The sequence below is a fragment of the Salmo trutta genome, chromosome 2 (assembly GCF_901001165.1).
Source record: "Salmo trutta chromosome 2, fSalTru1.1, whole genome shotgun sequence".
Classification (NCBI taxonomy): Eukaryota; Metazoa; Chordata; class Actinopteri; order Salmoniformes; family Salmonidae; genus Salmo; species Salmo trutta.
In genome coordinates this window covers 53,895,217-53,907,373 of record NC_042958.1, presented here as the reverse complement: position 1 = coordinate 53,907,373, position 12,157 = coordinate 53,895,217, and the positions used below count along the sequence as shown (strand labels likewise).

The 12,157-nt window shown below is 40.9% G+C and overlaps 2 protein-coding genes across 5 annotated transcripts in view; one reads left to right on the top strand and one right to left on the bottom strand.

Annotated features, from left to right (window-relative positions):
- Nucleotides 1–2,734, bottom strand: part of LOC115157424 (myoferlin) — a 24,594-nt gene extending 21,860 nt beyond the window's left edge. Inside the window, exons 1-3 of the mRNA XM_029705661.1 lie at nucleotides 2,520–2,734; nucleotides 2,070–2,125; nucleotides 1,737–1,828 (exon numbers count right to left, since the gene is read on the bottom strand). Coding sequence (XP_029561521.1) covers nucleotides 1,737–1,828; nucleotides 2,070–2,125; nucleotides 2,520–2,610 — 239 coding nt within the window. The 5' untranslated portion in view covers nucleotides 2,611–2,734. The remainder of the gene's footprint in view (nucleotides 1–1,736; nucleotides 1,829–2,069; nucleotides 2,126–2,519) is intronic.
- On the top strand, nucleotides 2,138–12,157 carry LOC115157405 (centrosomal protein of 55 kDa). Of its 4 annotated transcripts, none has more exons than XM_029705631.1 (9): nucleotides 2,138–2,501; nucleotides 3,758–3,957; nucleotides 4,368–4,640; nucleotides 7,319–7,372; nucleotides 7,514–7,664; nucleotides 8,713–9,014; nucleotides 9,419–9,490; nucleotides 11,443–11,574; nucleotides 11,686–12,157. In XM_029705631.1, exons 2-9 carry the CDS (start codon nucleotides 3,772–3,774, stop codon nucleotides 11,896–11,898), a joined length of 1,383 nt encoding a protein of 460 aa, XP_029561491.1. In that variant the 5' UTR covers nucleotides 2,138–2,501; nucleotides 3,758–3,771; the 3' UTR covers nucleotides 11,899–12,157. The 4 variants fall into 4 exon arrangements, with proteins under 4 accessions (XP_029561491.1, XP_029561508.1, XP_029561499.1 ...); XM_029705648.1 differs by lacking the exon at nucleotides 2,138–2,501 and adding an exon at nucleotides 3,105–3,210 and having other exon boundaries at nucleotides 4,386–4,640; XM_029705639.1 differs by lacking the exon at nucleotides 2,138–2,501 and adding an exon at nucleotides 3,105–3,210 and having other exon boundaries at nucleotides 8,719–9,014.

Sequence of the window (12,157 nt, the reverse complement as noted above, 5' to 3'; positions counted from 1 at the left end):
AACCCCGTCCCCGCGCAATACCTTCAGTCAACAAAAGATTTGTAGACAATAGGGTGGGGTCAGTGAGCAGAATATGTTGGTTCTTGTCTGTTGCTAGGGTAACGCAGTTAGTAACAGACCACTGTGGCGAAACTCTCTGGGATGTTATTATTGTCTGGATTACAATGCCAGCCTCTCATAACGTTCTTTTCATTTCTCCCTGACTGGTGTATGTCTGTCGGCCTGACGTTCTCAGGTCATGAAATGCAGACAGGTGTGCCGCCAGAACTCGATCTGCTATTACCAAAGCGTGGAGTCATTCCACCCACTGCCCATCATTTTCGCCAGCAGGCTTCCTATGTCAACCACAGTGGAAGTTTCCTTGTCGTAGCCATGTCATTTATGTTGCCCTGTTACATAGCATGAGTAATCATGCATGTCAACACATAATGACATTGACCAACCATAAAGTCAGCATCTATGACAAAGATATATTATTTGTGTGACTCTGTTTTTAGGGATCATTAGAGGAATTTCTGCCCAAATCTAATAAATCCAGAGCCACAAGGTTAAACTTTTCTCTCCCAAGTTGCTAGGGTTACAAAGTACCATAACAGACCCTGGAAAACTAAGTGAGAGGAGAGTCCCTACACTCCCCACATCATCAGAGTGTCATACTAGGCTAAATCAATGGAAAGCGTTACTCGCAACACATGGCCTGCACTGATGCATGCATATACCTGACAATACTGGAAAATCATACCCCTGATTTCAACTGTGCTGAGCTGCAGAATGTAGCTAATCTGCATTACATGCACAGAATTATACTTGCAGAAGCTTTTATCCAAAGCGACTTACAGTCACACGTGCACACATTTGAAGTGTCCAGGGAATCAAACTCACTACCCTGGCGTAGAAAGCGCCATGCTCTACCAACTGAGCTACAGAGGACCACAGACATGATCATTTTACTGAATTCATCTCACTAAAACCTGGACATTCTGTAACACGTGTGTTGTCTTCATAACATACAAGGCTTTGACGATTTTAACTGGCAAAACCTTGGAAACTTTTTTTCTGTGGTTACATTTTCAGATTGTTACCATACGTCTTTCCCTCCGTGAATGGAAAATACACTACCACAACATCTAAACGTTGGTCTCTATCAATAGTGGCCTGAGCTCTCACGACTGCTTCGTCCTAACTGAATATAATATTTCCCTTTAACAAGTGCCATCCAGCTCATCCCAACTGAACAAACAGGTATTCATTGTTGCCTAAGGCGGATCACCTCTCCCACTCACTGCGTGCAAGTCTGAGCCTGGCAACTAGGGTGTGGGAGTTACATGTTAAGCCAACAATGTGGTCTCCTGAAAGAGTGGGTATGCTAACTTACTTTCCCATTAACATTATCCCTGGAATCCAATGTGCCAGCTCAGCCCTGATCTGTCTGTTATTATTTAACTCTGAAACCATTTCGAGACTGCAGTTGACTCTTTCCCTTTGGGGTTAATTTGCAGGAGGTTGGTTTAATCTAATGACTACCTTCAGTAATATTGAACAGATTAAATCAGAGATTTTGTAAGAAGTCCTGCTTCCTCTTGTAATCACATTGGAGACTAGACAGTTCTTTGCAACTTCATTTAGAGGACATCTCTGCTCTGTTTAAATGGTGAGGCAAACTGGATTTCTCGCTTTCCTAAATCCCACTATTAGTGCTGGTGTGTTAGGATGAAGTGTATGTCTGGGCCACTTACTTATCTTTTCCAATAGTTTCGTAGTCTTTCACAATCACATCAATGTAAGATGAGGAATCAAGCACAGAACCCTTCAAATCAAACTCAAGGACCTGTAATCAAACATGACATTTCTTAATTATAAATCAGGGGCACTGCCACCGCCAAGGGGTTGAGGTACACATGACACAAATTATATTATTAAGCCTAGTAGAGAATGACAAAATTATACAGAAGCCTACAATATCACACACACACTATCAGGGTTGTAACTATTTCAAGTGTTTCAAGTCTTCTTTTGGCAATGCAACTTTCCAAAGGACAAATAGTCTGAACAGATAACAAAGTACTTACTTCATTCCAAACTGGGTTGACTTCACTGTCAATTGTTTTGGTTTTCTTCTTTTCATCTGAAAGTTAAATTTGTTTTATTTTTTTCACTTATTTCAGTCACATTTTACACTTGCTAAGAATTCATTAAATTCCTAACAACTTCTAATTTACAGGGTAGAGTGGATGTCAATGCAGTCAGTATGATAACTCGGATAATATTGAATAGATACATTCATCAGTTTAGGTCCAATGAAAAGTTATTGCCTACTTCAAAGGAATACATCCTGATTCAACCAATCAATAGGTTACACCATCATCATTCTGCATCTGACAACCTAATGAACACGTTGTTATGACTGTACTGCCTTTTCTGCTACTGGGATGGAGACAATAAAGTAGCCCATCAGAGTTGTGCATCAAGATACAGAAAGAGAATCTTTGGGACATAAAAAAGTAAGTGCACTTCCTTACCTTTAAAAATAATATTTGCTATGGGATCCGGAGTACCTCCAAGTTTACTTTTAGGCAGACCTTTCGCAGATTCTACCACAACCCGCAACATTATGATTGTCACTAACAGGAATCAGTATTGCTCTGTAATGACTATAAAAACCGAATCGCTTGCAGCACCATCACCTCCCCATCACTAAAGCCAACTGCATAATTTGAGGAAATAGCTCCCGTGTTTAACTTAGGAAAATAAGGGTGGGTGTGGATTTCTTTGACAATGGCAATGTGCTGCCATCCTGTGTATGTGTTGACAGAGGATGACAGGGGGGAAGGATGGGTTCAGTGAAAGTTGGATAAGATGGTAGAAAGTTGACTAATTGCATAGTGCTATTAAAACAGGAATGTGGTGCATAGATAGGACCAAAATAAATATAGACTTAGCTAATCGTATTTTCCATTCATATTTGTCTATTAATTTATATTCCATGACAAGTTTATTGGTGCTCTGTTATTGGTCTGAGCAATAACAGTACTCTGACTCCATCTAGTGGTGGTTGATTAAAAAAAGGATTGCTCGCGTCATCTGACAGCCGGATATGACGCCTGACGCGCTGTATTCAAACTTGTTTTCAACTTGGAAGCCAGAAGTGTCCGTTTCATTCTCATAAGTCAAGCATCCTAGATTGTTGTTTTGGAAACAGAGGTCTACATTGTGAGTTATATTTTCTAAATATTTAAAGATGCACCCATACATGTTTTCTTAACATTAGAAAATAGTTTGGGTTGAACGAACAAAAGCTTAGCTAGCTAAATAAGGACGGATTGCTGGCTAGCTGTGTTGTTAGCCAGACCAGCGCCTACTGTACAGTATTTAACTTAGCTAGCTAACTAGCATTAGCCACCAACTCAAGAAAAATATATAGCCAACAACCTAGCAGATTATCTGTATCTTGTTGGTAAGATTATGTTCTATTTATGTCATTCAGTTGTAAAGTTATGAAGAAATGTTTTTTTTCTTCGGTTAGGCATGTTCTGTTATTTTGGGCTTGAGTTTGTTTTGTGTTTGGCATGCCAATTTCAACAACTAACGTTAGCTAGGCCTCACTGCAGGTGCGACATTAATTGGAATTATGCCCAAATAAATAAACAAACTTGAGTATTGCCTATTAGATTTACTATTGAAAATGTGCAGTTGAAAGAGATGCGAGTGAGTTCTAATTGATATACATTGACAATAAACGTCAAACAATTTTTTCTAGGTAACACGCCAGACATGGCATCAAAAAGCACCAAGGAGATCATTGTCAACAAGTTAGGCTTTAAATCCAGTAGCTCAAAGCAAGCAGACATGGAAATGGACAGACTCAGGAAGGAAAATAATCAACTGAAGAAGATGATGGATGAAATGTCAAAACGAACGGCGAGGCCACCAGACTTGGACAAGAGCAAACTGCTAGAGGTAACTAGCTAGCAAAATGACAAAGCATAGTAGCTTGTGCAGAAATATACTCTTGTGAGATGCTTAGGCTAATCTAGTATTGCCAGTCAAATGATTATTATAAAGTCCAAATGGAATGGGGTTGACACAGTAGTGATGAGGTAGCCTACATCCATAAACAGGAACATTTCAAACCAAAACAACCTTTGCACTCAACACATTCATAAACTTGTTGTGACCACCAATCACTTTCACTTTCACAATGTGGCTTTGTAGCAGTCTGTGGGTTTAGCATTCAGAACATCATGGGTGTGTTCCTTTTGAAGACCGTTGTCTTTGAAGTTGTCTTGATGGAGTTGTGATAATATAAAGATGAAGCATGTTCATTTAAGAAGATAAATAAACTACCAAAATGTTGCAATTGATTGCAGAGAATTCTGTCTCTGGAGACGTTAAGGGAGAGGAACACTCAGCAGCTGCTGGCAAAGGACAAGGAGGTGGAGACTCTGAGACAACAGCTGAGTTCCAGTGGGGGAGAGGTGGTGGCATCGCTCCAGTCTCAGCTGGACCAGGGGAGGAGAGAGGCAGAGCACAGAGAGAAACTCTTCCAGTCCCTCTCGGAGGAGACGGGGAACCTGAAGAACAAGTTGGTGGCAGTGTCTGCAAGGTGTCAGGAACTGGAGGAACAGTTTCCTGATTTCCAGGTTGGTGAGCAGAATCTTCAGGCTGCTGAGGAGGCCAAGACCTTGTTCCATTGTGTTAACCTAGGATCAGTTATGGAGAGGATGTATGTGTGACAGGAAGACACTTCAAAGTTAACGCCCCTCAATATTCAAACCTGTATGAATGTTGTTAGGCTCGGGGCATTCAAAATCTCAAAGTGAAATATTATTTTTGAACTCTAGATGGCAGCCTTTGCTTTCGGAATGGCTCCTCCTCTGACATAATACTTGTTAACTTTCAGCTCAGGTGGCTTTAGTGCAGGGTTGCGTTCAGTAGGACAGAACGGGGTGCAACATTGAATTAATCTGAAACGGCACTGTTCTGAACAAACAGTTGAAAAACGTTGTGATTATGGTGGCCCACAGGGCGAGTACTGTATGGTGTACTGCAAAAGTTTTGCGTTTTTAGATGTTCACACCCATATTGATCAGGCCACACCACCAAACGTAAGCAAATTTACCACAAAGGCTGTTGACAAATGGTGCATACAGTTTTGGGGAAGCGTGTTGTCCAGTACAAACCATCACGCAAAATAGCAAACATTGAAGCGATCTAAACGCACCGCAGGGCTACTCAACAATATTCTTATGGGGGCCACTTTTTTTAAGTTAATTGAAGGGGCGCCAGACATTTTCGACATGCGATTAATCTTCCGGAGAACTGTATCAAAAACAGCACACACCATTATAAAGCACTTAAATGTTGCTAAAAGTAATTGGGTCATTTTTAAAATCCTCTGAAAACAGTATTTTCTTTTTACTGCCCTAACACACTGATGGTAATAACATGGACCAGCAAGCTATTTGGTTCTCTATTTTAGGGGGAGGGAGGGAGGGGGGGTAGCCTAAGCTTTGGATGAATTTCCCTCGGTCATTAGGTGTTTTTTTTTTTCTCACTCCCTTCTAACATTTCCTGCACGACTTCATAGAGAGGAACAGAAGGCACGTACGTGTCGCTGAGAGTCTTAACTTTCAGGAATGGGGTGATATTAGCTTATTGCACACTGTTCACACGAGTCAAAATCATGGGAAGATTTATTTGGAGCTGCTAAAAACCACACTGATAGGCCTTGTCATTTTGGCAATAAACATCAGAATTTTGTCTCCAGATTTTTTATTAATGTTCAGAATTGATCAGTCAGTCTAAATTGATTAAAAGACCGGATCTGGCCCGCAGCCACCAGTTGAATAGGCTCTGACAGCATTTCCTATTTATCATCTTTCATGATTCAAATATTACATTTATTTCCGATTTCTTATCTTTCCAATCGTCTTAGGGTCATATTTATAAGCGTGAGAATGACAAGTTAGCCATTTTATGATTACAGACCTTCACAAGCATTTAATTGTTTAACCTTTTGAACTCTCTTTGACCACTCTACCAGATGAGTATGACAGACCCTTCCCTCTGATAAAATACGTTTTTCCGCAATTTAAAGCGCTGTGGTATGGTGAAAAATGCTTTACCACTAGTCTTATTCATAGAGAGGGAACAATTTTTATTATCTATGCTCTAATCTATCTAACTTTCAAATAACCATGAGACTATGTTCAAGGCAATCCACCTCCCAGCAGGCCCTCATCACCCTGGGCATTACCGTCCGGTACATAACCCCCACCGCACATGGGCAAACCATCTGGGGAAAAAGTTGTCAAGCTTATGATCCCAGTCCCTCTCCTCTCGAGGTGGAGTTAAGGGCCTGAGCAGACCAATAGGTCTTACAGCGGCTCAACTTGAGACGTCCCGGCTCCTTAGGTCATAGGTATCATTTTCCTGGTCTTACCAGGCAATCAGATGTCAACCTGTAGGCTAACTTTAACATTATTATTATTATGAGATGGACCTGGCGTCGCTCTCCAGGGATTGCAGAATGAAGGCAGCCCCTCCAGGGATAGTTGGGCCTTGGTGTTATGGAGGATATATCCCAGCCAGGCTTACTATGACTAGGCCGCTGCTGCTAAGAGGTGGCTAGGCCACTGGCTGGTTAAAGGACACCCTAGGCATTATATTATTGTATGCCATACTTAACTAGAGGCGGCTTTGCATTTAGCAAGGCTTACTGCCCTCTTTTATGATTTTATTATATCCTCTTTAAAGTCCCAGTGCAGTCAAAATCTTGATTTCCTTGTGTTTTATATATATTTCTACACACTGAGTTTAGAATAATTGTGAAAATTATCATGATGCCCTTTTAGTGGAAGAGCTGTTTGAAAAGACTTGCCTGAAATTTCAGCCTGTTTTGGTGGAATGGAGTTTTGGCTTGCCTGGTGACATCACCAGGCGGTAAATTAGTTAATAGACCAATAGAAAGTGTTCCAAACTACTCTGCCAATAACATCGACTTTTCCCTTTCCCACTCAGACTACTCCCAGACAGTCCTAGAAATTGCTCTTTGCTAATAAGCAATTTTTGTTTTCAGTTAAAATGGTCAAAAATAAACAATCACAGTAAGCTACTTAATTGTTACCCAGAAATGATGTAATATTCCGATTAAAAACATCTGCATTAGACTTTTTAAGTAAAGCATCCAAGACTCGTCTCCCACAGACCCACATAGAACAGACCATGTCTTCACGTAGAAAGTGATTGTATCTGTTGTGTACACCTATGCAATTGTTTTGATATATTCTAATACCTGTGTTTCTATACTGTTTGATAGAATGGCAGGGTCCCCACTGGTGAGGTCGCAGTAGTTCAGGATCACCTGAGAGATGTGAGTTGAATAACTTATCAAGATTAAAATTGCCATTTTGTTTTCGTCTTTGTCTGCTCAAAAATCGTAGTGCGTTGAGTGCTAAGGAAACTGTATAACCTAACCCTTACCCCCGTTTGTCTTTTTCCTGGGTTCCATAAGGCTTTGGAGAAGAACCAACAGTGGATGGTTTATGACCAGCAGCGAGAGGCCTATGTCAAGGCAGTCCTGGCCAGAACCCTTGAGTTGGAGCAGCAACTAAATCAAGCCAACCAAGCTCTCCAACAACAACACAAAGAAGGCGATTCAGCCGGTAAAAAAACAGGGCCTCAGAGCCTGCAGTGCAGTGTGGGATTTGGCACTCGTTTGCTGTTAAGAGCAAATCCACTGTTAAAAATCGGCAGATCCCACAATGTTCTCCGCGTTATAAAGGCTTATTTCACCCCAAAAAATGTTCCATGTGGTTAAAATAATTATCCTCTAGGCCAACGCTTGTTAGTCTGTGAATAGAACATTTCTTAATTGGGGGGGTTCTACTAAGCGAACATGGAATTGTTTTAAGATAGTCATAGCACTGACCATTTTGATTTTTGATTTAGAGTTTTAGGACCCTTTAGGTCTCCCCCAAAAAAATATAGAAAAACATTTTGATGAAACATTTGGCCTTACTGCTATTAGCCCATGGAAACACATTGAATACCAGATTCATACATGGAAAAACAGATAGTAAAAATAAATACATCTAAAGGAAGTTTGTTTTGAAGTGTCTGTCCTATATCGAAGAGAGATAAGAAAGATCAGGAAACTATTTGTATTTTTTTTTACAGCAGGTTTAACCCCTTATTTTAGGCACTAAACTATCTCTATAATTCCATTCATTTTTAAAGTGGTACAAGGCTGCCTTCAGGTTTGGCTTGTGGGCATCCTAGAGCAAATGTGCGTGTTTGAGAGACTCGCCTTTCCATAGAGGGGTCATATTAGTGTGTAGCTCGAACCGTTCAGATGCTACAGACAGAAGTTGGCAGATCGGCGATACTGACTTCAGACTAAGCCTGTGACGCTTGTGGGGGTCGTAGACCTTCCACTGCAGATGCCGAAAACGGCTATTGGCAGATGTGGTAGATTGAGAAGCAGCCCATGGTAAAAAAAAAAAAACGGATATCTCCAGTTTAAACAGATGGATTTTGATGGGGATTTTTTAAATTAACTCAAGCTTATAATTAGCCTTTACAAATTAATTATAATTAGCTATTACAATGGTAAAGCAAAGTCTACTTGACAAACGGTACTTCCTAGTGACCGATTCATAAGTGTTGCATAGAGGATCATATTATATTGTAACTCTGCTTGATTTTCCCCAGCACCAGAGAAGTCTTCCCCCCAGCTGCAGGAGTACTACGACAAGCTTCTGCTGCAGGCCAAGCGGGACGTAGAGGCCCAGAAGGAGGCTGCTGCGCGAGCCCAGGGGAGGTACGAGGAGTGCTGCCGGGAGGTGGCCGAGGCCCGAGAACAGCTCCAGGCCGAGCGCCTCAGCAGCAGACACACAGTCAGCGAGGAGAGGAAGTGCTTGGCCGACCGCGCCGACAGGATGAGGTCCGAGCGGGACAGCATGGACGCCAGGTTGGAGGAGGAGAGAATGAAGTCTGCTGAGCTGCTGCTGCAGGTACTGTTATACACCAGGGAAATACTTTGTGTGGTTTATTGTGGAGCTTTGTTTGACCAGGTGAGTTCATTTATAAAGCATTGTCATTTGCAACCATGACCTGTGGAAGAGTTGCTGGGGAAAGGTTGTTTTTTAAATGAGTCGGGTTGTATCTCGTCGAATATCTATACCTATCTAACAACAGTTCAATGTAGTTTGGGATTAAATAAAATGTTCTGTGCTGAACCATATATACCCGCTGGAGAAGGGGGTTCGATCCCTGTCTCAGCCACTTTCTCGCCTATGCTCCTCATTCTTCTTCACACCCTCTACACTTTCCCACTGTTATTTCAAAAGACATAGTAATACTGAATGTAGATAGGACCTCCAGTTTCCTTTAAGACAAAATACTGTTTTCTGTTCAGGTGAATCTACTCCAGAAATCTCTGTTAAATCAAAATGAGGAGCAGAGGAGAGTTGCTGTACTGGAACAGCAGGTATGTAGGCAGTTTATCCATGCATAGTCACTTTACCCCTACCTACATGTACAAATTACCTCCACTAACCTGTACCCCCACACGTTGACTCGGTACCAGCACCCCCTGTATATAGCCTCATTAATGTTATTTTATTGTGTTACTTTTTATTTAAAAAATTGTCTTTAGTTTATTTAGTAAATATTTTCTTAACTCTTTCTTGAACTGCATTGTTGGTTAAGGGCTTGTAAGTAAGCATTTCACGGTAATGTCTACAGTGCCCTCCACTTATATTGGCACCCTTGGTAAATATGAGAAAACCGGCCTGTAAAAAAAAAAATATGTCTTTGCTGTTTATCCTCTTGGTCTCATTCAAAATATTCACAAGAAATCTAACCTTTTAATTGAAGTAAAATTATTGAAAAAAATACGTGAAATAAATATTTTTCTCCAAAACATGTGTGCCACAATTATTGGCACCCCTATAAATTCATATGAGTAAAATCTAACTGAAGTATATTCCAATTCATATTTTATGTTTTTAATTCACCTGAGTGATTAGGAATACTTAAGTGGTAAGCCATGATGAGTTCCTGTTTCACTGGGGTATAAATATGATGTGACATACAGGCCAAGTTCCCATAGTCATCTATCACTGTGGGGAAAGACCCGAGAATACAGTAATGATGTGCGGCAAAAGGTTGTTGAGCTGCACAAATCAGGAAATGGCTCTAAGAAAATAGCTTAACGTTTGAAATTGCCCATTTCCGCTATCAGGGCAATAATTAAGAAGGTTAAAGCAACTGGAGATGTTAACAACGGTCCTGGAAGAGGCCGTGTGTCTATATTGACCCCACGCACAGTGTGGAGGATGGTTAGAGTGGCCAAAAAAACAGCTGGAGAATTGCAGACGTTAGTTGGGTCTTGGGGTCAGAAAGTCTACAAAACTACAATCAGACGCCACCTACATAACCACAAGTTGTTTGGGAGGGTTGCCATAAAAAAAGCCTTTGCTGTCAACAAACTCAAACGCCTACAGTTTGCCAAACGTTACTGGAACTTTCAATGGGACCGGGTTCTGTGGTCAAGTAAGACAAAAATAGAGCTTTTTGGAAACAAACACCAGAGGTGGGTTTGGTGTAGACAGAAGTATATCTATGCAGAAAAGTACCTCATCCAAACTGTGAACTATTGGTGGTGGATCTTTGATGTTGTGGGCCTGTTTTTCTTCCAAAGGCCCTGGACAACTTGTTAGGATACATGGTATCATGGACTCCAAGTACCAGCAGATATTAAATCAAAACCTGACTGCCTCTGCTAGGAATCTTAAACTGGGCCTTGGTTGGATCTTCCAGCAGGACGATGAAGCAAAGCACACCTCAAAATCAACACAAAAATGGTTCACTGACCACAGAATCAAGGTTTTGCCATGGCCGTCCCCTGGTCTAAACCCTATAGAAAACCTGTGGGATGAGCTGAAGAAGAGTCCACAAGCATGGACCTTGGATCTGGAGAGATTCTGTACGGAGGAATGGTCTCAGGTCCCTTGCCATGTGTTCTCCAACCTCATTACACATTATAGGAGAAGACTCCGAGCTGTTGGCAAAGGGAGGTTGCACAAAGTATTGAAAGAAGGTGTGCCAATAATTGTAGCACATGTATATTTGAGAAAAATATTTGTTTTAAGTTAAGAATTTATTTTTTTCTTTCATTTGTTTGACTTTAATTAAAAGTTTGATTTTTGTGAATATTTTGAAAGACCAAGAGAATAACAAAAATAAAAAATTATTTACCAAGGGTGCCAATATTAGTATTCAGCGCATGTGACAAATACAATTTGATTTTCTATTGGCAACCTAAACCATTCCTGACACTATATTGTGAAATACTCTGTTGTATAACATCGCTTATGCAATACAACATCCAAGATCTCTGCAGTGCTCTCTTGATTTGCAGTTGTCTATTCCCCCCAGATCCATCTGTCTGCCAAAGACTTTGAGAACGAGAAACTTGATCGGCAAAGTTTACAGCATCAGTTGCACAAGGTCCTGAAGGAGCTGCGCAAGGCTCGGGACCAAATCACAAGACTGGAATCCAGCCATCAAGTAAGCAATTGCAAGATGTTGCAGTACACTTAAATTCTTTTGACTTTTCTGCTTTTCAATTGTCATCATGAATACCTTTGCTATCTTTGATTGGTTTCTATGTATTTTCAGTTTCAAAAACAGCAGAGAGAGTCTCGTTTCTCTGAGCCAAGTTCTTACAACAAGCTGGAGTTTGATAGGCTGTCCATTGAGGATCCCATCCCCACCTCGCCCTCCAAAAACCTTCTGGACGAGAGTTTCCTGGAGTGTCCAAAGTGTAGAGCCCCATACACTACCAGTCAACACAGAGAACTGCTGGCCCACCTCGACTACTGTTTCGCTTGAACAGCCTATAGGGAATTAACAAGGGAGTACATCTGGCCAGTCTCAGTCTTGCTTTTGTTTATAAGATATTGCTTTTATATAATCTTATAAGAGGAAGTGTATTTGGTTTTTGTTTATGCTCTTTTTACATGACAATGTTTCTTTCTCATTTTTTGGTGTGTCTACTGATGATCTACTGTAAGATCCTGAAGGTGTGTTTACCAAGAAATCAGTGACTATTTTTGATTGACAAGAATAAACAATTTAGAATTATTATATA

Coding starts and splice junctions, on each gene's coding strand:
- LOC115157405 (XM_029705631.1), top strand. CDS start 3,772: ATGGCATCAAAAAGCACCAAGGAGATCATTGTCAACAAGTTAGGCTTT. Junction 3,958..4,367: donor ACAAGAGCAAACTGCTAGAG/GTAACTAGCTAG, acceptor AATTGATTGCAG/AGAATTCTGTCTCTGGAGAC. Junction 4,641..7,318: donor AACAGTTTCCTGATTTCCAG/GTTGGTGAGCAG, acceptor ACTGTTTGATAG/AATGGCAGGGTCCCCACTGG.